The 27,025-nt window shown below is 37.1% G+C and overlaps 1 protein-coding gene and 1 long non-coding RNA gene across 11 annotated transcripts in view; one reads left to right on the top strand and one right to left on the bottom strand.

The window, feature by feature from the left end:
- LOC127496968 (uncharacterized) overlaps positions 1-22,348 on the top strand; it is a 31,553-nt gene extending 9,205 nt beyond the window's left edge. For 4 of the 9 annotated variants that reach the window (XR_007925406.1, XR_007925408.1, XR_007925405.1 and 1 more), the window contains 8 exons: positions 83-331; positions 5,814-5,880; positions 6,319-7,247; positions 7,353-7,412; positions 9,929-10,267; positions 11,564-11,800; positions 11,935-12,034; positions 14,300-22,348. This is a non-coding gene — a long non-coding RNA (uncharacterized LOC127496968). Of the gene's footprint in view, positions 1-82; positions 332-2,881; positions 2,919-5,813; positions 5,881-6,318; positions 7,248-7,331; positions 7,413-9,928; positions 10,268-11,563; positions 11,801-11,934; positions 12,035-14,299 lie in introns of all 9 variants that reach the window. The other 5 variants (XR_007925404.1, XR_007925411.1, XR_007925407.1 and 2 more) reach the window with 5 other exon arrangements.
- Positions 18,877-27,025, bottom strand: part of LOC127496959 (protein argonaute-3) — a 48,873-nt gene continuing 40,724 nt past the window's right edge. For both annotated transcript variants that reach the window (XM_051864987.1, XM_051864988.1), the window contains exon 19: positions 18,877-26,765. In XM_051864987.1, the coding sequence (XP_051720947.1) occupies positions 26,657-26,765 (109 nt within the window). In that variant the 3' untranslated portion in view covers positions 18,877-26,656. The remainder of the gene's footprint in view (positions 26,766-27,025) is intronic.

Genomic DNA, 27,025 nt, shown 5'->3' with positions numbered 1-27,025 from the left:
TCAAAGACAGCATGTCGTGCAGAACACACAAAAACAAAAACCAGTTGAACGAGTCTCTTTTTTTACTTCTTTCTCTTTTCAGAGGAACCTCCAAAGGCGTCGATTGCACGTGTTGTGCTGGAGTGTGTGGTGGATAAGCATGACATGGCGCAGTGGGACAGCCCTCAGTTTTCATGGCTGGTTGATGGAGTTGCAGTAACCAATCAAACCGCACTGTTAGGAGGTGGCAGTAGACTCGAAATCTCTCAGGTTAAGGGAGTTAACTATACCTGCATCATCAAGAGCAGCCTGGGGACACGATTCACAACACATTATGAAGAAGAACCAAAAGGTATTGTTCAATGTCAAGAACGTATGCCATTTTTTAATATTTAGGGGTAAATGTCCCAGAAGCCGTCTGTAGTTAATGTGATGTCTCCAAATCACCCGTAATGTAGGACTGGATGGTTTGACGGTGTCTAGAATTAGTTTTGATGCATCAAATCTGATCTTTCCAAGTTCCAAATGATAAAGACAAATGAAATTTCGGTAAGACTTTACAATAAGGTTCATTAATTAAACATTAGTTAATGTATTAACTAACATGAACTAACCATGAGCAAAACATTTGTTACTGTATTTACTAATCTTCGTTAATGTAAGTTAATGAAAATACAGTTGTTCATTATTTGTTCATGTTAGTTCACAGTGCATTAACTAATGTTAACAAGATTTTAATAATGTATTAGTAAATGTTGAAATTAACATTAACGAAGATTAATAAATGCTGTATAAGTGCAGTTCATTATTAGTTCATGTTAACTAATGTTAACTAATGAACCTTATTGTAAAGTCTTACCGAAATTTCTGTCATTAATTACTCACCCTCATGACGTTCCACACCTGCAAGACCTTCGTTCATCTTCAGAACACAAATTACGATATTTTTGATGAAATCCAGGTTTTTTTTTTTAATCCTCCATAGAAAGCAATGTAATTACCACGTTCAAGGTCCAGAAAAGTAGTAAAGACATTGTTAAAATAGTCAGTGTGACTGCAGTGGTTCAACCTTAATGGTTTAAAGCGACGAGAATACTTGTGTCAAGTCACTTTTATTTATATAGCGTTTTTTACAATGCAGATTGTGTCAAAGCAGCTTTACAGTGATAACTGGTATATAATTTTGGCTGCACAGCAGCTCTTAAAGAAAATGGTGTCATCCATCTTAAGTAAATTCAGTATTGATTCATTCCGATGTAAGAATCAATAGTTATTAATTTAGTTAATTTATCTACATCAGCACTGGAGTAAACAGTGATATCATCCAGCTCAGTTCAGTTCGCACACAATGGTGTCAATGCAGGCAGATCAAAACACTGTTGAATATCAAATGTCAAGTGTCCCCAACTAAGCAAGCCAAAGGCGACAGCAGCAAGGAACCCAAACTCCAACAGGTGACATCAGGTGGCAAACAGGTGTTAAAATGGAGGAAAAAACCTTGGGAGAAACCAGGATTAGTCGGGGGGGCCAGTTCTCCTCTGGCGAACAATGCTTTGTTATGATTCAGGTAGCTATCATAGTCCGATGGGATCGCAACAGTCAAAGTATTTATTCCAGTTCCATCCAGTTGAGGATCGTATTCATCACGCCGGTATGGACGGTTTGTTGAGGAGCTGTGCCACTGGCTGTCGTGTCGATGAGGCCTTCAGAGTGGATGATCTAGTTGACTCAATCTCTGCTGACACTTCAGGGCTGCGTTGTGGTCGTGTCAAGGCGCAGGTCCTTGATCTCGCCTGGATATGGCCCGGATCCGGCTGACTACGGTAAACCCCGGGATAAACAGAAAGACTAATATTAGCGTAGATGCCATTCTTCTTCTGATGTAACGAGTACATCTGGTGTTATAGGAAGTGTTCCCGGTTCCAGCTGACCTAATTTATGCAGCCTAATAATCCTTTAACAGATTTGAAAATATAAATTGGTAATGTGTTATGTGTATGCCAGGTTAAAGAAATGCGTTTTTAGTCTAGATTTAAACTGACAGAGTGTGTCTGCTTCCCGAACAATGCTAGGAAGATTGTTCCAGAGTTTAGGTGCCAAATAGGAGAAGGATCTACCGCCTGTGGTTGATTTTGATATTCTAGGTATTATCAGCTGGCCTGAATTCTGAGATCACAATAGACGTGAAGGACTATAATGAATTAGGAGCTCGCTCAGGTACTGGGGAGCTAAACCATTTAGTGCTTTGTAAGTAATTTGCAAGATTTTAAAATCTATACGATGTTTAAAAGGAAGCCAATGCAGTGTTGACAGAACTGGGCTAATATTGTCATGCTTCCTAGTTCCATTAAGAACTCTAGCTGCTGCATTTTGTACGAGCTGTAGTTTATTTATCAGGCGAGCAGAACAACCACCCAGTAGAGCATTACAGTAATCTAGCCTTGAGGTCATGAACGCATGAACTAACTGTTCTGCATTTGTCATTGAGAGCATATGTCGTAGTTTAGATATATTTTTAAGATGGAAGAATGCGGTTTTACAGATGCTAGAAACATGGCCTTCAAATGAAAGATTGGTATCAAAGAGCACACCCAGGTTCCTAACTGACGACAAAAACTGAACAGAGCAGCCATCAAGTGTTAGACAGTATTCTAGGTTATTACGTGAAGAAGTTTTTGGTCCAAAAACCTACTTAAAATGTTATTTTTGTTTTGTTTTTGTGCACAAAAAGTATTCTCGTCTCTTCATAACATTAAGGTTGAACCACTGCAGTCACACTTACTATTTTAACCATGTTTTTACTACTTTTCTGGACCTTGAATGTGGTAATTACATTGCTTTCTATGGGAAATAAAAAAACATCTAGAATTTAATCAAAAATGTCTTAATTTGTGTTCTGTAGATGAACGAAGTTCTTACGGGTGTGGAACAACATGAGGGTGAGTAATAAATGACAGAATTTTCAGTTTTGTTTGAACTAACCCTTTAATGCATTAAAGTTAACTTACAATGAGCATTTTATGTGTTACAGTATTTATAAATTTTTGTTAATGTTAGTTAACAATACAACTGTCCATTGTTAGTTCATGTTAGCTCAGGTCCATTAAATAATATTAAGAGACTGTTAGTGATGTGTCGTTTGACACCGAGGCTTCGAAGCTTGTATCAAAAAAACGAAACATCTCACAGTGAAGCACTGTATCGGAGCTTGATTTGTTTTGCCATAACCACGTGATCGGTGACGTCCGAAGCTTCGTTTTCGCACACAACCACGTGACTGCTTTGTATTCTGATTCACATAACGTGAACCCTTGCACAGATGTGAAGTGTCATTTGCTTTTTAGCAAAAGAATGTGTCATAATACGAATAAATATTTACATGTGCAGTTTTGTGCATGTTCAGTTTGTATTTATTCCCAGTTCATACATTGATACGCTTTTCATGGCACAGACTGATTTATTACATGAAACAGTCCAAAAATAGTTGGGTCGTCTGGGACGCAAATGCAGTTTATGACCACAAGATGTCGTTAGTATGCACCGTGTTGAAAAGCTTCAAGTAATTAACCTTTTTACGATACACTTGAGGGAAAAGCCTCGGTGCTTCACAAAGCTTCATTTCGCCATCACTAGAGACTGTTACATACTGCTCAGAGACACAAAGGCTGAGGATCCAAATGCAGTAGTTCCAAAATCATAGTGCAAAAACAGACAAGAAGTCTAAACACAGGCGAACAGTCCAAGCAGATATCAGGGCAGGAACTCCAAGGTAATCCAAGACAGGCAAATCCAGAAAACAGGCAACCGGGTCAAAACTATAGAACAGATAATCACATGCGCGCTCAGAAATGCAGTTGTGACGCATACAAGACTTCGCAATGAATGACTGAATAAACAGGGCTTAAATAGGCAACCAGGTAATGAGACACAGGTCAAAGTAATAAAGCGTAATGAGTCCGGGCAAAGGGTTATGGGAAATGCTGTTCATGACAAAATAACAAAAGGCTGAAGGAGTGCCCTTCATCAAAACCTTTGCAAAATTTGTGCATAATCTAATTCATATTCATGAGAAAAGACTTCATTACATCACAGCCAGCTCATCTGTGCAAACTGTCCTCACCACTAATTGATACCAGAACTAAACTGTCAAACTATCATTTCAAAGCGACTATAGTACTAGTAATATATATATACAGGTGCTGGTCATATAATTAGAATATCATCAAAAAGTTCATTTTTTTATTATAAATTATTTTTAAAAATGAAACTTTCATATATTCTAGATTCCCTACATGTAAAGTAAAACATTTCAAAAGTTTTTTTTTTAAATTTTGATGATTAGAGCGTACAGCTAATGAAAGTCCAAAATCCAGTATTTCAAAATATTAGAATATTTCCTAAGATCAATCAAAAAATGGATTTGCAAAACAGAAAAGTTCAAGTTCTTTAAAGTATGTTCTTTTGTGCACTCAATACTTGATCGGCAGGACATATTACAGCAAATGACTTGCTCCTAGCACAAATTACTGCATCAGTGAAGTGTGGCATGGAAGTGATCAGCCTGTGGCACTGCTGAGGCACTATTGAGCCTTCAGATCATCTGTATATTGTTGGATCGACTGTTTCTCATCTTTCTCTTGAAAATATCCCATAGATTCAGGTCAGGCATATTGGCTGGCCAATAAAGCACAGTAATATCATGGTCAGCAAACCACTTGGAAGTGGTTTTTGCACTGTGGGCAGGTGCTAAAGTCCTGCTGGAAAAGGAAATCAGCATCTCCATAAAGCTTGTCAGCAGATGGAAGTATAAAGTGCTTCAAAATCTCCTGGAAGATGGCTGCATTGACTTTGCACTTGGTAAAACACAATGGACCAACACCAGCAGACGTCACGCCCCCCCCAAATCATTATTGACTTCAGAAACTTCACACTAGACTTCAAGCAGCTTGGATTCTGTGCCTCTCCAGTCTTCCTTCAGACTCTGGGACCATGATTTCAACATGAAATGCAAAATTTACTTTTATCTGAAAAGAGGACTTTCGACCACTGTTCACTGTCCAGTTCTTTTTCTCCTTAGCCCAGGTAAGATGCTTCTGACGTTGTCTCTGGTTCAGAAGTGGCTTGGTAGTCCTTTTCCTGAAGATGTCTGAGTGTGGTGACTCTTGATGCGCTGACTCCGGCTTCATTCTACTCATTGTGAAGCTCTCCCAAGTGTTTGAATCGGCTTTACTTGACAGTATTGTCAAGCTTGCGGTCATCCCTGTTGCTTGTGCACCTTTGCCTACCCAATTTCTTCCTTCCAGTCAACTTTGCATTTAATATGCTTTGATATTTCACTCTGTAAACAGCCACCCCATTCAGTAATGACCTTCTGTGACTTACTCTCTTTGTGGAGGGTGTCAATGATTGTCTCCTGGACCATTGCCAAGTCAGCAGTCTTCCCCATTAGTGTGGTTTCAAAGAACAAAAGATACCCGGATTTTATACTGTAGGGATGGTCATTTAATGAAACTCAAATGTAAATATTCTAATATTTTGAGATACTGGATTTTGGACTTTCATTAGCTGTACGCTCTAATCAACAAATTTACAAAAAAAAACTTTTGAAATGTTTTACTTTACATGTAGGGAATCTAGAATATATGAAAGTTTCATTTTTTTAAATAATTTACAATAAAAAAATGAACTTTTTCACGATATTCTAATTATATGACCAGCACCTGTATATATATATATATATATACATATATATATATATATATATATATATATATATATAACATATCAGCTTCAGCTTGTCTACAGCTGGTTTCAGTGTTGTTTGTTCTCCTCAGAATCTAGGAATCCCTGTTGTTCAGGACTGATTGCACTTGCAGTTGCAGTAGCACTGTGTGTGGCCGGGTAAGACCTTCTTATCTGTTCTACTCATTATATCTGTTTTATATTGAATATTCACAATAGATCTGTAAATATTGTGATCATTTAAATGCACTTTTTATTAGGTTGTGAACATGTCATTAGACTAGTTTCACGACTCTTAAAGCCAAAGATGTTTTAATAGTGATGTAAACTTCAGTATCACAAATGGTGTTTGAGTGAATCGATTTGAAACTCTTTGATTTGTAAAATGTTCCCTGTGTGGCATTTTTATATTAAAATGAGCAAAATATACACAGTAGTTCAGTATTTGCATGAATGAAAATGATTAAATAAATCTAAATTTTGAGATGCATCAAATATCGTTGAAAGCCTGAAAAATATATTTAGATACAATTTTTTTAGCTATATCACCCAGCCTTAGTCTCTTTACTTCCTTTTCACATAAACTTTGTATTTCAGGTTTATTTTCCTGAAGAGATACAAAAAACGTGACGTCATCTAGCCAAAGAAGTTGGTCATGACTGACTGAATCCACATACAACATTTTATTTATTTATTTGCATGTCAATATACTTATAAACATTTTATTTTGATAATTTAGTTATTATTTTACTTATACTATATCACTGGGATCGTTTCATTCAGAGCTTTTTTCCTCCTTTAAACCTTTATTAGAAATGCCTCACCATGATAAATATCATACTGGCTGTGATTCCTGTTTACTCACTGTTACTGTACTTGAAAAACTGTACATTTATGTTGTGACTCTGAATATATGCAACTCTCAAACAGTTTTCAGCTTCTAGGCTTAAATATTCTCAAGGAAAAATGTTTTCTTGATCTGGTAAAAATATTTACTTGTTCTTCAGCAGTTGTGTTGTTCAGTCATAAACTGTAGATTTGATTCATTTTAACAGAAGAATGCTTGTGTTCATTGTACAGAATGACTCGTACTGTTCGTTTGGCTAAATCTTTAAGGAGCTAGACATAAAGTTGTTTTGTTTACAGAATGAATATCAGTACTGTTCATTTGCTGAAGTCTACCTCAGTTGTTCTTATTATTCTGCTGTTGAAGCATTTACAAATACTGATGTTCAAGTTTGAGAACAAAAGAGATGGGAGGGTTAGACCATAAGGAAGATCTGCTTGTTGAAACAGAGAATAGGGGCTTTACTCCACAGGAAAAGGAAGAAGGAAACGGCTCACTTTGCAAACACGGTGACGCCTAAAGACCTCTGACTTGGTGAACTCCACAGACCGAGCATACGAGTTCACAGAATCACATCAGTGCCGTTCTCTCACTAACAACATGTTCCCAGCTCTGCTCTAGTAATTTTATGGGACAGAAGTTTCTGGAAACAAGCGTCTCTTTCAGGAAGTTATAAGAGGTGAGTCCAGTAAAAACACTCATAAAGTTCCAGACTCCGCCTGTAATGCGTCTGACTTTCGGGCTTAATGTTCTGCACGAGCAGCTGATTCTCTCCTCCATGCAGGCGACATGGACCCACGACTACAGCCGTTCACTCGGACCCTCCTGCTTTTACACGTCTGCTGTGAGTTATTTGTGTCTTTATATGTTTATATTGTGGTTCACGACTCACTGGAATACTTGATTTTGATTGGCCGATCACAGCATTCTGCAGCCAAATGTTACTTTTATTTCTACTTCAAATAAATGTTGTTCTTTAGAACTTTCTATTCATCAAAGAATCCAGAAAAAATGATCACAGTTTCCACAAAAATATTAATCAATCAGCACAGCTTTATTTAAAATTTATAATAATAAAAAATGTTTCTTATTTTATGGGGATGTAATGACTCCAATCAATCATTTTTCTTTTTTTAACATGTATTTTTTGTGACAAACAAACACCATAAACACTCTACAGTTAGATCAATGGATTATATTATTATTTATTTATATATATATATATATATATATAGTGCTGTCAAACGATTAATCGCAATTAATCACTTCCAAAATAAGTTTGTTTACATAATATGTGTGTACTATATAAATACACATACATGCATGTATTTTACAGAAATATATATATATATTATATATGTATGTGTGTGTGTGTGTGTATATAATATAACATTTATTGAATGTAGGTGTCTTTTTACATTTAGTTATTTCCATTTTTATTTAGTTTCTATTTCCATTTTTTTTTTTAATGCTGTTATTTTGAACTCTCTATTCATAAAAAAATCAAGAAAAAAAGTATTACATTTGCAGCACCACTTTATTCAAAATTGATAATAATAAGAAATGTATCTTTTTGATATTATGGGAGACCATAATGCCTCCGATATTAAGATTAGTAGTCGATTATTGTTGTTTTTTTGTTTGTTTATTTTAAAATAAATAATTAACATTTTCCCTTTTTTAACATTTACATTTCCATGAACAGTCTACAGTTATTTTTGAACTACAGTGCCCTTCACTAATATTGGCACCCTTGGTAAATATGAGCAAATGCGGCTGTGAAAATAAATCTGCATTGTTTATCCTTTTGATCTTTAATTAAAAAAATGCACAAAATTCTAACCTTTCATCGAAGTAAAACAATTGAAAATAGGAGGAAAAGCTCATTATGAAATAAATGTTTTTCTTTAGTTCACATTGGCCACAATTATTGGCACCCAATCATTACAACATCCTTTTCCCAAGATAACAGCTCTGAGTCGTCTTCTATAATGCCTGATGAGTTTGGAGATCAGAAACCATTCCTTCATGCAGAATCTCTCCAGATCCTTCAGATTCCCAGATCCATGCTGGTTCTTCTTCTCTTCAGTTCACTCCACTCATTTTCTTTAGGGTTCAGGTCAGGGGACTGGGACGGCCATGGCAGAAGCTTCATTTTGTGCTCAGTGCCACTTTTTAGTGTTGGTTTTGATGTTTGTTTTGGATCATTGTCCTGATGGAAGATCCAATCACGGCCCATTATTGGATTTCTAGCAGAAGCGGTCAGGTTTTGATTTTTTTATCTGTTGGTATTTGATAGAATCCATGATACCATGTATCTGAACAAGATGTCCAGGACCTCCAGCAGAAAAATAGGCCTTAAAGATCCAGAAGTATATTTAACCGCGGACATGGGGTACTTTTTAATCCATGTGTGCACCAAACCCATCTGGTGGGTTTGCTGCCAAAAAGCTCTTGTTTTAGTTTCATCTGACCCTAGAAGCCGGTCTCGTTTGAAGTTCCAGTCTTGTCTGACAACTGGAGATTGCTTCTGGATGAGTGCAGAGGATTTTTCTTGAAACCCTCCTGGACAACTTGTGGGGATGTAGGTGCTGTTTGATAATATTTTTTAGGCTTTCTGAGACTCAAGACTCAACTAATCTCTGCAATTCTCCAGCTGTGATCCTTGGAGAGTCTTTGTCCACTCAAACTCTCCTCCTCACTGCGCATTAGGATGATTTAGACACACGTCCTCTTCCAGGCAGATTTGTAACATCTTTAGTTGATTGGAGCTTCTTAATTATTGCCCTGATAGTGGAAATGGGGATTTTCAATGCTTTAGCTATTTTCTTACAGCCACTTTCTATTTTGTGAAGCTCAACAATCTTTTGCTGCAGATCAGAACTACATTCTTTGGTTTTACTCATTGTGATGAATGATTACAGGAATTTGGCCTTTGTGTTTCCTGATGTTTATACTTCTGTGGAACAGGAAGTCATGGCTAGACAATTTCATGTTCATGATCACCCTGGTGTGCTAAAAAAATGTTAATATGAATAGGAATATACTTCAGAGATATTTTACTCATAAAAAATTCTAGGTGTGCCAATAATTGTGGCCAACGTGTTTCGTTGGTATCTTTTAATTAATATTTTAAATTTTCTGGCAACCATAAACATGGTCTACAGTTAGATTGATGAACTACATTATTTTAATAATTATATTTAAAAAAGTAACTTTTATTGATGTTGCTGTTTTATACTGTAAATAACTCACAGCCATGTGTTTGTGATATACCAGTTAAATGCTTTAGCATCTAGCTCATATTATCATAATTTAGAAATATAAGTATATGTTTAATAATGTGTGTTGTAACTGCAGGGCTCTGGAGTGTCCAGTGTTTGTCCGTCCGCTTCACAAACCAGCAGTCTGTGTATGTGATCAAAGGCCAGAATCTGATCCTGCAGGCTCAGATTGAGCTGCTGAAGGGTGAACATGTGGCTAAAGTGACATGGGACCACAGTGCAGAGACTTCTGGGAAGAGTTCAACAGTGGCTGAGTTTCCTCATACAATCTCTGATGGGAGAGTGACTGTGGAGCAGCAGGGAGCCATGCTGAAGATCAGGGATTATCAGGCAGCGGACGGCGGCGTTTATACTGTCACAGTTACTGACCAATCAGGACAGAGACACTCTGCACAGCAAACTGTTCAGGAGTATCGTAAGATCAACTAAAGCCTTCAATTCATTCACATGCACTCTGCTGATACTCCTCAAACGCTCTGTTGTTCTTCTTCTCCACCTAATTCTGCCTGAACCACTAAATGTAGACTTTATTGTATATCATACACTATTATACAATAATGCCTGATCTGATATTAATGATTCATGTACAGTCAGATGTTCTTTGTCTGTCAGTAAATCAAACCAGTGACTAAACGCTCAACTTCACGTTGTTTCTCTTAGTAGGATGAAAATAATCTGTTATTTAAACGGTGATTAAATTATATATAGAAAGCGATCAAAGAACGCTCCCTTTACAGTCGCTGGAGCTGTCAATCAAACAGTGTGAGTTTATCAGTGACTGAGTTCTGGACTCTCTTAGTTTCATCGCGTTTGCACTGTTAGTAATGATGAAAGCATTCGTTAGTGTGCAGAAATTGACGAGATCACTGCTTTCATGCGCTCAACAACATGTCTGTGATCGGCTACAATGTTCATCACTGCAACCTTTCATGCCACGATCTAAATATAATGCCATAGATCTAAATGTAATGCTATAATCAACACTTTTCATGATTAGTTAACCTTGAGAGCTCTAATAATAAAACATGCTAAAGGTTTTCGAGAGAGTAATACTCAGCTATTTCATATGCAAAGATGTCAGCCAATCACAGCAGTGGGCGTTTACACTGAAGTCTCACAGCAGACACGCCCCTTAAAACAGAGCGTTCAAATCAGAGGGACTAAAATCAGGGTAGGAAAAATTACTTTTATTTCTAAATTATGACAATTTTTGATGTAAAAATCATACTAACATTATAAGTGCACCCCAGGAAACATTATAAAACAATAAAACACAGTTCATGACCCCTTTAAGACTAAATTGCATAGCTAAACATCCACACTTTTTATCCAAAGTCCGTCTTAATATAAAATATTGTATAATATGGTAAAATGTGATAAATTGTTCACACGATGAAAGACATTCTGGTAAAATAATAATAAAAACATAAATTTGTAATATATAAAAAACATTTTTAATTTCTAATTGTTTTTTAATTATTTGTATGAACATTTTATATTATAATTATACATACTTATTAAATTATATTTAAATTATAATAATAATAATATATATATATATATATATATATATATATATATTATAATGCGTCACAAATGTTCACAAATTGTGAGTTTAATGTTATTCAATATGCTTTCTTTATTGTGTCCTTGTACATTTCTCCAGTAATTTATTCAGTTTTGTGTGTGTGTGTGTGTGTGTGTGTGTCAGTGGCGATAAATCATGTGTCAGTGATGGTGAATGTGTCTCACTCCGTTCTTCACTGTATGGAGGCCTGGGGAACTGAACCCTCCTTCTCTTGGCTTCATGAGAGAGTGGCCGTGACGGAGAAAGTGGGCCACGTTTCGGCAGATGGAACGTCTCTGTTCGTCTCCGGCACCTTCTGCGGACACTTCACCTGCGTGGTGAGCAACAAACTGGGACACAGTTCAGCCACATACACCACAGGTACAGCATCGGCATCAGAGCTGTGTCATAAATTATAGGAATTATTTTTTTTAGGTTTTGAGCATGTAACATCTGGGTTGATCAATGACCTGAGGTGCTCAGTGACAGTGTGTGTGTGTGTGTGTGTGTTTCAGAGCCGTGTGAAAGCACAAACAGTAGCACGAGTGCTATCATTGTGTTTCTCCTGCTGCTGGTGTTGCTCATAGCTTCATCTCTGGCTTTTCTACTGTGGAGGTGCGTTTAAACATGTCACAGTGTTTCATTTTTAGTTTTAGTTTATATTAATATTATACTTTTTTATTTTTAAGTTGTAGTACTTCGGTTGTGTGTTTTTGGCATTTTTATTAGTTTTTTTTTTAACAAAAAAAAAAAAAGTCTATATAGTTTTTATTTCAGTTTTTGTTATTTTAGAACATCAAGTTAAACTAGATAAAAAAGTTTGTCGAGAAAAACTTTAAGTTGGCTTGAAAAAGCCTAGCCAGAAAGTTTGAAGTAGTTTTAAAACCTTAAAGTTTGAAGGTTTTCAGTTTGTAGTAGTTTTAAAAGAAAGTCTGAATATTCCGTCAATGAAAGTCTGGGAGTTTTAGGCCCCTGTTTACACTAGTGCGTTTTCGTTTTAAAGCGAATAAGTTTTGCTACGGTTACGCCTGTCGTTTACACTACGCCGGTGTTTTCGAACCTCGAAAACTGAGACTTTCGAAAACGCTGCAGACCCCTGTTTTAGTTTGAAAACACTGGGGTTGCGTTTCAGTATAAACGGACCAAAACGAAGACTTTTGAAAACGATGGCGTATCCTTGACGACCATGTAAACAATAACATGGAGACTGAACTGCAATCTTTGCTGGATTCTTTGTAGTTTTTTAGCAGCCATTATGCAGTTAAACTCTGCATATTTTTAATACTGCAGCTGCCTACATGCGCAAGAGGCAACTGTTTACACTTGTACGCGCATGCCCAGTGTGCATGAATGTCATGTGACATGCGTTTCGGCGGAGATCATTTCTGAAACCCCAATGTAGACAAGGATCGTTTTCATTTTAAAACGCCGTTTTAAAACAAAAACGCACTAGTGTAAACAGGGCCTTACACTGTCTCTACACCAGACACGACCTCGTCTCGTCGTCTCATCGTCGCATCGCGTGGCAACAGCTAAAAGCTGTCTACACTGAACACGACAATCCGACCGTTGCAAAGCATTTGGACTACGTGAGAAATACAACGGGGAATCCGTTTACTATCAGAATTTGTTGTTGCGTCGCGCTGAATCCAGTGTAGACAGCATTACTTATTATAATGGGTTCTATCGTCTTTTGACGCGTCACATCGCGCCGCTCGTGTCCGGTGTAGACACGGTGTTAATCGTCATTTTTAGGAAAACCGTAAGTTGGATCAGTTAGAAGAGATATTAGAACAACAGTCTAAACAGAAGTCTCAGAAGAAGAAAATAAGTTTTATTGTTATAAATAATAATGATAATAATAATTTTTATTTTTAAACTTACTACTTAACTAAATAAAGTGAGAAATGTTTCCTTGGCTACTAGCAAAGAAAAAAAAGTTAAAAAGTTATTTTATTTTATTTTATTTCAAGTAACATTTTTTTTTAAAGATTTTAGGGCTGTTTACACAACACCGTTTTCAAATAAAAACTGAAATCTTTTAAGCGTTTCGGCGGTTCATTTACACGACAACGGCGTTTTGGGGACCTGAAAACACAAACTTTTTAAAAAAACAGGCTTCAAAGTGCAAGTTTTTGAAAACGATACCGTTAACGTCTCGGTATAAACAACAAAAACACAAATTTGTGAAAACAATGACGTCATGCGCACGCATATTATGTATTCAGTCTACATGCATGCATTAGTGCTTGACAAGGAAAGGAAAAACTTTTCCGTTTGTGAGTACATCGTTGTCGTGTAAACTTACCCTTAGTTTTAGTCAACTATAATAACCCTGATTAAACATCACGGCTACATTGACACACTTACGACGGACATCTGTGAGGCTTAAAAGCAGAAACATGAAGCATTAATGTCATTATTCTGAACAAATCTGTAATGTTGAGGTGGGATGAATGTTCAATGCGGTGTTTCCATTGTAGATGCTTTACTGCAACTGTAAAAATAACCTGAGAATGAATCAAAACGATTGTCTGTGCTAATCAACACTATGTAACAAATAGTTTTGAACATTCCTGACACACGCGCAGTGGGTGGAGATCGTGTGTAAATCCTCTGCTGCGTCATACATCAGCATTCCAAAGAAAAAAGCCTCAAGAATGTGTGTTACAGTGAATGTACTGCGATTAACCGTGTTATTAGATGAAACATGAAGCGGAGTGTCTACAATCAACTTACGTGTAGTGAAATCACTAATTAATGACTTGTTGCTTTAATAAAGTGGAGGCAACAGCAATATGCAATAAGCTAATAAGCACAAGAGTTTCTTGACTTCTTCTAGTCAGTTTTCTCACAAATGTCTGATTTTGTCCACTGCAGGAGACACAGGCATGTACAGAACAGAAGGGAGAGACTGAGAGAGCCGTATGAAGAGGATCTGTGAGCGCCGGGACCGACTCAAACAAACACTGACCAAAGCTGATGGACCGCCAGTCACTTGAAGCTTTCAGAATTATACTTTATTGATCCATGCTTTAGACGGTTTTGTATTATATTAGATATTTATTGACAAACATATTTATATAACCAAATTAGACTAGCATCACCAGGAGGTTTGTTTCGTTACTACGCTCTTTTCTGAAATACTTGATTGTGCGACATTCTGACATTAATATGATGGCCACTAACATATCAATAAATTGAGAAACAAACCAACTAACCTCTCAAAACATCACAGAATTCATAAGTACCATAATACTTATTGATGTCTGTGCTGTTGATTTCCCTCCAAAATGATGCCACTTCCTGTTTTGTCTGAAACAATCTGATTGGTGAAACACTTGAATGTATTATCATATATATTTTGGTTTTGGTTTTTATACACTTTATATTTTTAAGCCTTTTTTAAGTCCATCTTAATGTAAAATATTACATAATACGGTAAAATGTCAAATAGTTATCATGAAGAAAGACATTCTGGTAAAATAATAAAAAATGTAATAAAAAATTGGGTTAGGATTGTTCTTATATTTATTTTTTAAAGTTATTTGTATGAACATTTTATATTAAAAATGTATATATATATAGCCTATATATATATATGTGTGTGTGTGTGTGTGTGTGTGTAATTGTGCACTTTATCACATAAAATCTTCTCAAATTAATGTCTATTTATTTAATTGGTAAATAGCCATATAAAATATTAAGTCTACACACATTTCTGTTTTCAGTTCCCAATTTTGTCTCATATGTTTATTTCTGTGCTGGATATCAGATATTTCAGATGTGATTGGTCACTTTTTCTTAAAACTAAAGTTTTGACCACAATAATCTCAAGTCACAAGTGAATACTGAAGACTAGACGACTTTAACCTTGATATTTCATTACAGATGACAAGTGGTGAGTTCTTCTGGACAGTAATCAGTCTAAACTACAGCAGCATGACATTTGCATAATGAGCTCTTTTGTATGCCATAATTATGAGGTCAAGTTTACAAATGGGAAAGACGTGTAAAGAATCGTTTTAGATCAGTTTTCTCTCTCATTCCTGCTCTTAATAATCCGCTTTTATCATATATCTTGTTCTTGTTGTTAGCCTAAACTTGCCTTTTGTTTATGTTTTATATGGAAAGCTGTACTAGCATGTTAACGGGTCTTTTCTAGCTTATTGCTAACATGAAGAGCGTAAAATGTCAAACAGTCCCGGAGGAGCATTAATCCAGCTTTGAGATTCCTCCAGAGAGGCAAAAGCTCTCCCAAACACCGCTGGAAGTTTGCATTCAGCCAATTAGCGCTAGAATCTGATACAGAAATCACCGTGTTTTCGCGTCCACACACTGACCCTGTCAGACGGCGATGAGATCAGGGTGGAGCCGCGGAGCTCCATCTGTCATGGCGGAGAAATTCCGCCGGTGCTCGTGAAGAGGACGACAGCTGACACAAAACAGATAAGAGAGCATCGCGATGCATCACACATAACAGGCCCTCCACTGACCTTAAAGGGACACTCGCGAGATATGATGGACTGAATGAACACGCCACTTCTTCATAAGCGTCTGGCTCACTTCATCCATCACTGCGACAGGATTTTAATACCTGCTGCTTTAGTTCAGACTTTTTCCTCAGTATATTGAGTGATTTCTTCAAATAGTTTTACTTATGTAATATAAGTCTCTGGTGTCCCCAGAATGTGTCTGTGAAGTTTCAGCTCAAAATACCCCACAGATCATTTATTATAGCTTGTCAAATTTGACCGTATTTGGGTGTGAGCAAAAACACGCCGTTTTTGTGCGTGCCCCTTTAAATGCAAATGAGCTGCTGCTCCCGGCCCCCTTTCCAGAAGAGGGCGGAGCTTTAACAGCTCGCGCTTCGGTCGCTCAACAACAACAAAGCTGGAGAATCTCACGCAGACAAAATGAGGATTGTCAGTAACGGTGTTCAGCCTTACATTGTTCAAACCGGAGTCGACACTGATGGAGAGACTCAGGAAGAAGTTACAACTTTTAGGACGTTTCTGAATGGTTAGTGGATAAATTTATGTAGTTGCTGTGGAGTTGATTCAACTCATCGACTAGCATGTGCTGTCACGTTAATCTTTTGTGCAAAACCCGTATGGACGCCCACTATACATAGCGTACCTGTTTGCCAAACAGAGCCATACACACCCGGCTAACGTTTATGATCGCTATCAAATGCTGTGAATGGTCTAATATTGTATCCAAAATATCGCTCAGACAGAAACGCTCCTTTTTTAGCAATCGAGCTTGCCAGGGTCAACTTGCAGGCTATCCAAGCTAACAAGACTCTAAATAGTGTTCAGTGCCCGTCTGTGCAACCAACGACAGAACAGTTAGCATGCTTTGCTCCAACTTTTGCCATGGCGTTAGAACTGGTACACACGGAGTGTCTCATTTCGAAGGCTGCGTCCTCCGGAGGTCGCATTTGAAGGCTGCGTACGTCATCGAGGCAGTCTCATTTAAGAAAGAAATTGCAGTATTTTACATCTCACAAGGAATAAATAAATAGGAGGAATTTTCTTAAAAAAGACATCCTTGATGATGTATGCAGCCTTCAAATGCGACCTCTGGAGGACGCAGCCTCTGAAATGAGACGCAGCTACAGTTGTCGCTTGCAAAAACAAAATGGCGGCGCCGTGGGTGGAAACGTGCAGATTAAGGTGCGGTATTATTATAATAAGATCCCGTTCCTACGTCACTAGGGGAGTGAAATCTGAGCAGCTCGTTTTTTCACATGCTTGCAGAGAAAGGCTTGCCAAAACAAAGTTACTGGGTTGTCCTTTTTCACATTCTCTGGGTTGGTAGATGCACCTGGGGACCCGATTATAGCACTTAAACATGGAAAAAGTCAGATTTTCATGATATGTACCCTTTAAACTTAATTGTTTTTTTTGTTTGTTTTTTTAAAATGTTGCCAGGCAACGAACTCAAAATAAAGTCAAAGTGCTAAAATTACTAAAACAGAAATAAAAATGGTAATACTTTACAATAAGGTTCCATTAGTTTAGGTTATTAATATGAACTAACATTTGCTACAGTACTTATTAATCTTTGTTAACATTAATTAATAAAAATACAACTGTTCATTGTTTGTTCATGTTAGTTCAGGTTCAATAACTAATGTTACAACTTTTATTTATTAGATACAACTTTTGATTTTAATCATGTATTAGTAAATGTTGAGCTTAACATTAACTGAGATTAATAAATGCTTATATGTAATATTTTTCATTGTTAGTTCATGTTAACTAATGTAGATAACTAAAATTAACAAACGAAACCTTATTGTAAAGTGATATAATAAAAATAATGCTAAAAAATGAAAACTAAAAACGTAAATTCAAAATATTAATAAATACTATATAAAAAAAAAAAAATTGGGAAAAAAAAAAAAAAAAAACATAACTAAAAAAAAAATGTTGGGTTAAAAATGGACAAACCCAGCAACTGGGTTGTTTTAACCCAGTGGTTGGGTTAAATGTTTGCCTAACATGCTGGGTAGTTTTATTTAACTCAACTATAGTTTAAAAATGACTGTATTTCTTGCTTAAAATGAACCCAAAGTATGTTGGAAATGAACATTTATTAATAAGTTTAATGAATAATAATGAAACAATAAACATTTATTAAATTGCTTATTATTAAACGTTCACCTTTTGATTATTATTGTTTCCTCTAGTAATTATGTGTCTGATGTTTAATTTCCAAACTATTTTGGGTTCATTTTAAGCCAGACATACAGTCATCTTTAAACAATAGTTGAGTTAAATAAAACTGTCCAGCAGGTTGGTCAAACATTTAACCCAATCTCTGGGTTTGTCCATTTTCAACCCAACTTGGGTTGTTTTTAACCCAGCATTTTCAGAGTAATCTAACCGATTATCTCAAATAAATTCTCTGTATTCCACAAAGCAAAGCTCTTGACCTGACCTTCCAGTTATATTTTAATGCATCATTGATTCATTATTCAATGCGATTGCCAGAAGATAAAATGTTGCAATACAAAATTGGATAGAATATGAAAAAAATAAGTTAAATAACTGGCAACACTCACTGAATTAAACATGCACAAAGTGAGATCATGTGATCATGTAGCATGCTACTTTTTTTTAAAGATATTTGTTGCATAATGTGCACTGTTTTACACACACACAAGGTTGATTTTAGTGCAGCATTCATTCTGAACAGCCATTATTTGATCAAACAGCCAAGAGTTAAGACATTTTACACAAATGCAAAACAGCCATTTTTAAAGTCTAAGCTGATTGGACATCAGAAATGATTGTCTTAATGCTTATTAAGTGTTTATTTTGGTCCATTCTGTTGACGTAGAAGAGGTGAAGCTCGTATAATCATAAATCAACAGACATTACATCCAAACCATGACACAAATCTCCAATGCAACGGATGAAATGGACGAAGCCAATAAAAACCAGGTCTGTGTTTCAAAAGCAAAGCTTTTTATTGCAAGTATTAGTGAAAGATACACTCCAAACTGAAGCAAAGCAACACTAAAAGGCCATTGATCTACAAAGAGAGTATTATTAAACAAAGAAAGACATTTCAAAGTAAAAGAAAGATCCCTTGGTACATTAGAGAGACTCTTTGCAAACACGGAGAGAGGAGAGACGGGAGGACAGAGCCACGGAGATCCCGGAGAACACGGGGAATAACATGCCACATCCCGACCCGCACGGAAAGGAACGGCAGAACTTTGGCTCTTTCTTAAGCATCGAAACGATCTAGTACCAAGAGACAAGAGACGTGAAATGACAGGAACGGAGGATGGACAAGACTCGCCGTACGCTTGCATCGGATGGTTCACAGTCTTTTTTTTTTTTTGGAATGCTGGAGCTTTGCGTTGCAGTAAACCGTTTTGTAAACATTTTTAGGAAATCGACACGCGACGCCGTTCAGCGATTTCAGAGCAACCTCGTCCGGAGCTCGATGTCTCTGTCCTCCTGGAAAATGACAACATGACCATTTGAAATACAGACTCCGAATCTCGAAGTGATGAGATTACTGCAGTTAGTGGTTTAAAAGAGAACCGAGATGCCACACAGGAAGTTAGTATGCTTCTCTACGCACAACTAAGGCGTTTGACAGACGTCTCAAGTCGAATGGGAAAAACAAAAGAGTACAGTTAAGGCTGAGGCTCATATATATATATATATATTTATATATATCTGAGTGGAATGGGACCCCCTCTCTGGCACGAAGACAATTGAACTCAAGCAAATGATGAAGGACAAATAGCATTATCTGCTTCTCGACTCCACTTAAAGCACCGGACGCATCAAACATCCTTCCAGGGAAACGTGTATGGCTAAGAGTTTAGCAGCTCTGGATGAAAACAATCAGCTTTTTATCTTTTTGGAATAACAAAGTCAGTGTGGTTCTCCGTCCCTTAAAGAGATGAGATGCAACGAGTGGGATGCGACGAGCCTCTTTCGCTGGAGAGCTGAAGAATGAGGTGGACGATCTAGTCAAAGGGCAAGGAGGAAGTGATGTCATCCAACACTTCAGGCTTGTGCCGGCCCCGCCCACTCTGTGGTTGTGCTTGTGAGAAGATGTCGAGGGCGTCCGACCCCCGACCCCCCGTAACTCTGGCCAACAATGCGGAGACTCCAGCCGCGAAAGCACTCCCTCAATAAATACACCGTTAAATATTTCCCATATATATTTCCAATATATTAAAAGAAAAACAAAACACATTTAAATAGGACAACAAAATAAAAGGCTGGCTCAATAAAAGAAGAAAAAAAAAAAAAAAGATACGTGTTATGATTTAAAAACAACTCGTTTTCTTACAATTAGACTTCTTACTCTAAAATTGTTAAGGATATTGTTGTCAGGCATTAGTCGAGCAATATACTGTAATCAAAGTAATATCTGGCTGAATCTCAAGAAAACATATCCACCCCCAAATATATATATATATTTTACACAGAGGAAATGAAGCCTATTTTAACATCCAATATTTCTTGCATTATTTTCACGACAATTAAGCACATTTTCCCCAAAGTTTTGAGCTGTTTTTTTTGGAATTCCCATCATTCTCAATGGTGATGGAATGATATTTGCTGCATTATATTTAATCATTAAATCAGCATAAATAAAAGGCAATCCAACATACTACCGTGATGTATGAACATTTTAATTAGGGCTGTCAATTTGACGCGTTAATTAGATTAATTATTAAATTTAATGCACTTGCCCCGCCCCAGACCAATGTAGGTCACCTGACATTTCATGCAGATGACTGATGACAAATATGATTCAGAGCAACAACTCACTGCGTGATGAAGCCTATAGAAGGCAGTCAGAAAGTCCCTAAAATTAAAGATATAGGGGCAAATATGCCCCTGTATGTGTTTTTGTTACATATTTAGATCATATGAGTTAAGTAATATCACACGAGTAACGAGTGCAATATTACACAAGTGCTGTTTTTGTCCCATAGCCTATATAACGAGTGCATATGCAATACTGATTTTATACAACAGTTCAGTAAATAAGAAGTTAATATTGTGTTATTTTAGACACAATATTGTCTATTTTGTTCAATTTTGCCAATGAAAATTTAAAGACAAAGCAGAACTGTTCATGTCCGCGCAATACACAGTTCCATTTCTGAATCTGCGTTTTGATCGAACCGAGTGAAACCAATGATTCAGCAGACCATTCGTAAAAGACTTGTTGAACTTGAAGCGGCGCTACACAGAGAGAAACCATTTACTTCACTCCTGAATAAATCGAATGAATGAATGAATGAACGACTTCATCATTAAGACATTTATCACATTTACCACCACCTACTGGCAGTTTTAGTTTCTTATTTAGAGTCTAATTTTATTTTTAAAATAAATAAATAATTTCATATTTCCATACGTGTAAAAATTTCTATGTTGAATCAAATAAAATACTTATTTCTGAAGCTACTTTCTGATGCTTTACACAATAATGACTTCAAATGATCTTTTGGGGGTAATTTCTCAGCCAAAATTGATGTGCAATTAAATTGCGATTAATTAGATTAATTAATCGCCACATAATGTAATTAATTAGATTAAAAAATGTATTCTCTTGACAACCCTAATTTTAATATTCTAATAATTTTTTGCATAATAAGAACTTTGAGAGGGAGAATGCATTTAATTGTTATAAAAATATTGTCACAATGTCAAAAACTAGGCTTCATTTTCTATATATTTTTCAAAATATAATTGTATATTTTTTGTTTTGTGATGTTTTTGTTTACACTAGAAATTACATTTTGCATGACAAAAATGAAGCATATTATAGCAACCAATACAATTGTTGCATTATTTGCATAACAATTAAGCACATTTCCCCCGAAGTTTTGAGCTGTTTTGTAATTCCCATAATTCTCAATAGTGATAGAACGATATTTGCTGTATTACATTAAATCATTAAACCAGCATAAATGAAAAGCAATGCAGCTAATATTACTGTGGTGTACAAATACGTCACAATTTTAATATAATCATGTTTTTTTTTTTTTTTTTTTTTTTTGAGAATTTGGGGAGGGGGGAGTTTATTTAATTGTCACAATGCAAAAAATAGGCTTAATTTTTGTCATGCAAAATATAATTTCTTATACTGGTCTTGCGATGTTGGCGTGAAATGTGAGCAGGACATGTTCTTTCATGAGATTCACCCATTTGCAGTTTCTTTCACTATAACATTTGCAGCATACCAAGGTAAGAGAGGTGCAGTGTTTTGAGATCTACATCGAGGTATATCCTCCTGGACCAACGGGCACCCATGTGACAAAATACAGGCCATGGGGATCAAAACATATACTGTATTTACTGTAGGTTTATATGGGCCATTGCACATTGAGAGGGATCGCTCAGTCACGGCAAAAAAAAACAAAAAAAAACAAAACATTTTTTTTAGTCCAAAAAGACGTCACCGGAGCCTTGTATAAACCTCAATTAATCTCGCTCAAGTTTCCCTCAGCAAAGATTTCAAGCGCTAGAGAAAAAAAAGGGGCTTATGGTGGTAAAAGAAAAAGGAGAGCAAAGCACTGTGACTTTGTTTCCTTGTTTAGGTGGCAGTCTTTAAAGTGCTGTGCTAGGCTTTCCTGTCCAGGGTCAGGCCTGTGTCATATGAGTGTCCGCTCTGCCCCCTATCTAAAGATAGCACATTCACCTATAAGAACGCTTCCATTGCATTGGTCCGGACTCCTAATACAGTATGATACAGAACTCAACCGTTCGCTCATATACTTGGCATATATCATCGTCATTATAATATCTGAATATACAAAGAGGCGCTGAGCCTCCCGATCGAGATAAAAATGTGTTCGTGTGTTTGCATGTGTGCAACACCTTCTTCAAGGTAAGAATAAGACTAATATGCTCTTTGATTTCTCACTTTAGTCTCAGATTATTCAGCACCATCATGAGGAAAGGCACTTTCTATGAACTCTGAACTCGTGTTACGTTTTAGACCCTAAAAGAAGACCCTCCCAAAAAGCTCTAAATTAAAAGACGAGACAAGAGGAGAGGAGAAAATACGCCGTCTGACTGGGAAGTGGCCGTTTGACTTCGCTTCTAGCCTTCTGGATAACGGAAGCCACGTCAGGCAACAAACTCATGAAACTCTGCTACAAACCGATCGCCTTCCCTGCAACAACATCTGCTACCACAGTTACTCCCTCCACTGCCAATACAAACAAACACTCTTTACAATCTTCGGTTAAAATGTGCTGCTGCTTTAAAGGAATCGTTCAGCTAAAAGTGAAAATTACATTATTTTCTATGGAAGATTGTTTCTGCCACTAAATAAAAAAAAAAAAGTAGTTGCGACACAATTCTGACTTTTTTCTCAGAATTGCGAGATTTAAACTCGCAATTGCAAGTTATAAAGTCAGAATTTTGAGTTATAAAGTCAGAATGGCAATTTATAAAGTCAGAATTGCGAGATATAAAGTCAGAATTGTGATATAAAGTCAGAATTGAGTGATATAAAGTCAGAATTGCATGATTATAAACTCGCAATCGCAAGAAAAAGTCAGAATTGGGACTACATCTCACAATTCTGACTTTATAAATTACAATTGACTCGCAATTGCAAGTTTATATTTCACAATTCTGAGAAAAAAGTCAGAATTGAGAGATATAAACTCGCATTTGCGTGATATAAAGTTGCGAGAAAAAGTGACTTTATTCTGACTTTTCTTGCAACTGAGAATTTATAATTACGCAATTCTGACTTTATAACTTTTTTTCTCAGAATTGTGTGATATAAACTCACAATTGTGAGTTATAAATTCAGAATTGCATGATATAAGTTCGCAATTTCGAGTTATAAAGTCAGAATTATAAACTCGCAATTCTGAGAAAAAACGTCAGTCTTTTTTCCCTCACAATTGGACATTATAACGTGCAAATTGCGAGTTTATATCTCACAATTCTGACTTTATAACTTGCAACTGAGTTTATATCTCATAATTGTGAGAAAAAAGTCACATTACCTTTTTTACTTTTTATTTCATGGCAGAAACAAGCTTCCATAATTTTCTCACCCTTGTGTCGTTCAAAACTTCTTTCATAAGAAGCAATTTTGCGGAACGTCCGTCTTAAGCTGTTGACTTGTGCAACAAAAATGGACTAATTTTTACTAGCAAGCTCCAAATGAATGTAAAAATAGTCTAAACTATTCACTGATATCCGTTCGCTTATGTTGCATGAAAAACAGCAGCTCACACATTCTTCAAAACACCACGTTCAGCGATAGAAAAGTCATGCAACATGTGGGTGACTAAATAATAACAATTTATTATCACTTATAACCGAACTATCCCTTTAAAGAGACATTTCTTGCCAAAATAAGAGGCAAGGGTTAGTAAAATATATATATATTTGAAGTTAAAACGACACAAAAATAAAATTGCATGACAACTCATCAAGATTGCTTCTTAAACTGTTTGGCATCCGCACACAGACGGCTTTACTTCCAAGGCTCTGAAGCACCAATAGTGGTTTGTTTCATTAGGAAAGGTGAAATAAAAAGGGCGCAATTTCAGTAGCTGCTGTTTTGCTTCCACTCATCACTTAAACCACTTCTGACAAGCCTGATGGGCATAAAACATGATGTACCTTCCTCTACAGGTCCGACCTCTAATGCACACTTCAAAAAAAAAAAAAAAAAAAAACGCAGAAAACCCTTTATATAACAGCCTACTGCATTAGTTTCAATCTTTATTAATCATACTTTAGAATTTAAGAAGCAAACATCTGATTGCATAAACAGTTCTGGATTTTAAAAGGGCTGAAATTTTTATTGAAAAATCATAATTATGTATTAAAATGTTCCACTTTCTAGTGCTTCGTGCAATTGACCGTAATCGTATTCTGACTGGCCACAGTGCTGTACCATTCTGCGCAATAAAATCAAATGCAAATCTAACAAACAAACAACAACAAACATACAAAACGACCAAATGTCTGTCCTGATGAGACATTTCTCCTCGGAGTGAGAGAAAAATATGCAACCAGCACCATTTATGCATCCCATGTTCCCATCTTACACATTAAGTCTCTGCCAATTGCTGATGCCGCCACGGGCCGCACCTAATAGCACCATGCATTACGCATTATTTAGTGCAGATTATCACCTTTAAACAGCTGGACATGCTTCAGATGGCGCACAGAGAGACAGCAAGGCACCCAACGCTCACTGCACCGAGATGCACTCTTCAAGTAAAATACTATACTGACCCCTAGTGGCCCTCCAGTGAACGAGCACACTTCAGGTGCTGCGAGAGCTCCTCCTTGAACACGCGGCCCAGAGCTGCCAATCAGTCCCTCGTGCTTAGGCGAAACCGAAGCATGAACCTGCCGGTCTGACTTTAACAAGTACAATAGCAGCGAAATCCTTTGAACAGGCAGGGCAGTGAAAATCAAGACGTTAACGTTGAGTTGAAACCGCATTATAAGAGATTTTGTTAAGGCCGTACAGACGAATGTGGTTGGACTAGATGAGGTGCATTTGTTATTTCCGACAACATCTATCCTTTTCCGTTCGACCTCCCAACATCAAGCATTTCTAGCAGGCACTTGTTAACACACCAACGTCAGAATCGCCTACTATACTATAAAAGTGCCAAACATGCACACCTCCACCTTAAAAACCAACCGCAATGCTGCCTTTTTCACCGCTACAGGCTTCCAGCGAACCGTGAGTCTTTGCACAGGAGGTATTCTCATCCCGCGAATGGATTATTGCACTAAACTATGATCTGTCACATAATACGGACTATGCGTTTCAAATTGAGACAAAGTGCAGAAGGGAAGTGAACAAGACAAATCTGCTAGGAGCTGCGATTGATGGAGACAAATAAATATCGGAGGGAATTTAGGTGTTTAAAAAAAAAAAAAGAAAAAGCATATCAAAACATGATCACTTTGCATTGTAGTACATGAAAGCTCACAGGCCAGGTAGATATTACTGAGCGTAAATGGAAAATTTGCTTTAAAATCAACGGTCAGCTTTCTGCCCCCCTGGCGGGGTACGTCATATAAAGTACTTTTTATGCTCGGCAATGGCACTTTTCTAACAATAAAAGCTTGTTTTTCTGTTTTAAAACGCTAACGCACAATTGGTTCTTCACGACTGACACTTTAACACGTAGTTAAGTCACCATTGGCTACAAAAATAATTGAGAACGGGAGAAAAGTACATTGAGAAAATTGCTAGTAAGAGCATGTGACGCCTCTATCCCCAAAATTTCCTTTCTTCCGAAACTCAGTCTTTCCATCTGCTTCCTTTCGAATCTCATTTTGGGGGAAGGGGGAGGACAATAAGGGGAAAAAGTGCTGTTAGAAAACGTTGAGGTACAAGGCGTGACGGGCAGGGAAAGTGATTAAACGTTACGTCTACAGACAGGAAGAGGAGCGGGGATATAGACGGGCTTCCCTTTTGGTTGTCGTCGAGGGTTTGGAGGGGATATGACAGAACGGCCTCAGTTGGCTGGTTTAATATTGCATAATAGCGCCGAGGTCCACATGTGGAATTAAAGCAGGCCTTCCTCATCCTGCTGCACAGTGTCGGGGTGAGCCGTGCTTCCATCGCCACAGAGATCGACCCTTCGGGACGCACAGGCTTTTGGGAGATGTGACTGCGAGTGTGTGTGGTTGTCGGTTTCGTGTGCATGACTAGTCGAACGTGGGCTTGATGTGAGCTGGCTTAGGCAAAGTACATGGTCCTCAGGGTGTCATGGTGAATCTGCACAGCTTTGGCCAGCGCTTGGGGATCCCGGCCGTTGCTCTGCCCGGAGACGTGGCTTCCCTCGGCACTGAAAAAGAAAAGAGGGAGACTGAGTTACAGAAGGCAGTTCGCAGAACACAACACCGCATTTTTTGCAATCCTGCATAATTTGCACAAGGTTTCTGTAGGTTTTATGAGGGTAAATTAAAGACTTTTTTTAAGGCATTATTAAAGGCACAATATGTAATTTTCACCTCTAGAGGTCGCTTATTCAAAACAAAGGTGTAGCTTGATGACGCCGCGAATGAGCGTGGAATCATGGGAGCTGTCGTCTTCACCTCCACAGTA

The sequence above is a fragment of the Ctenopharyngodon idella genome, chromosome 16 (assembly GCF_019924925.1).
Source record: "Ctenopharyngodon idella isolate HZGC_01 chromosome 16, HZGC01, whole genome shotgun sequence".
Classification (NCBI taxonomy): domain Eukaryota; kingdom Metazoa; phylum Chordata; class Actinopteri; order Cypriniformes; family Xenocyprididae; genus Ctenopharyngodon; species Ctenopharyngodon idella.
Note: the sequence above shows the minus strand (reverse complement) of the source record. Positions and strands in the feature narration are given on the sequence as shown.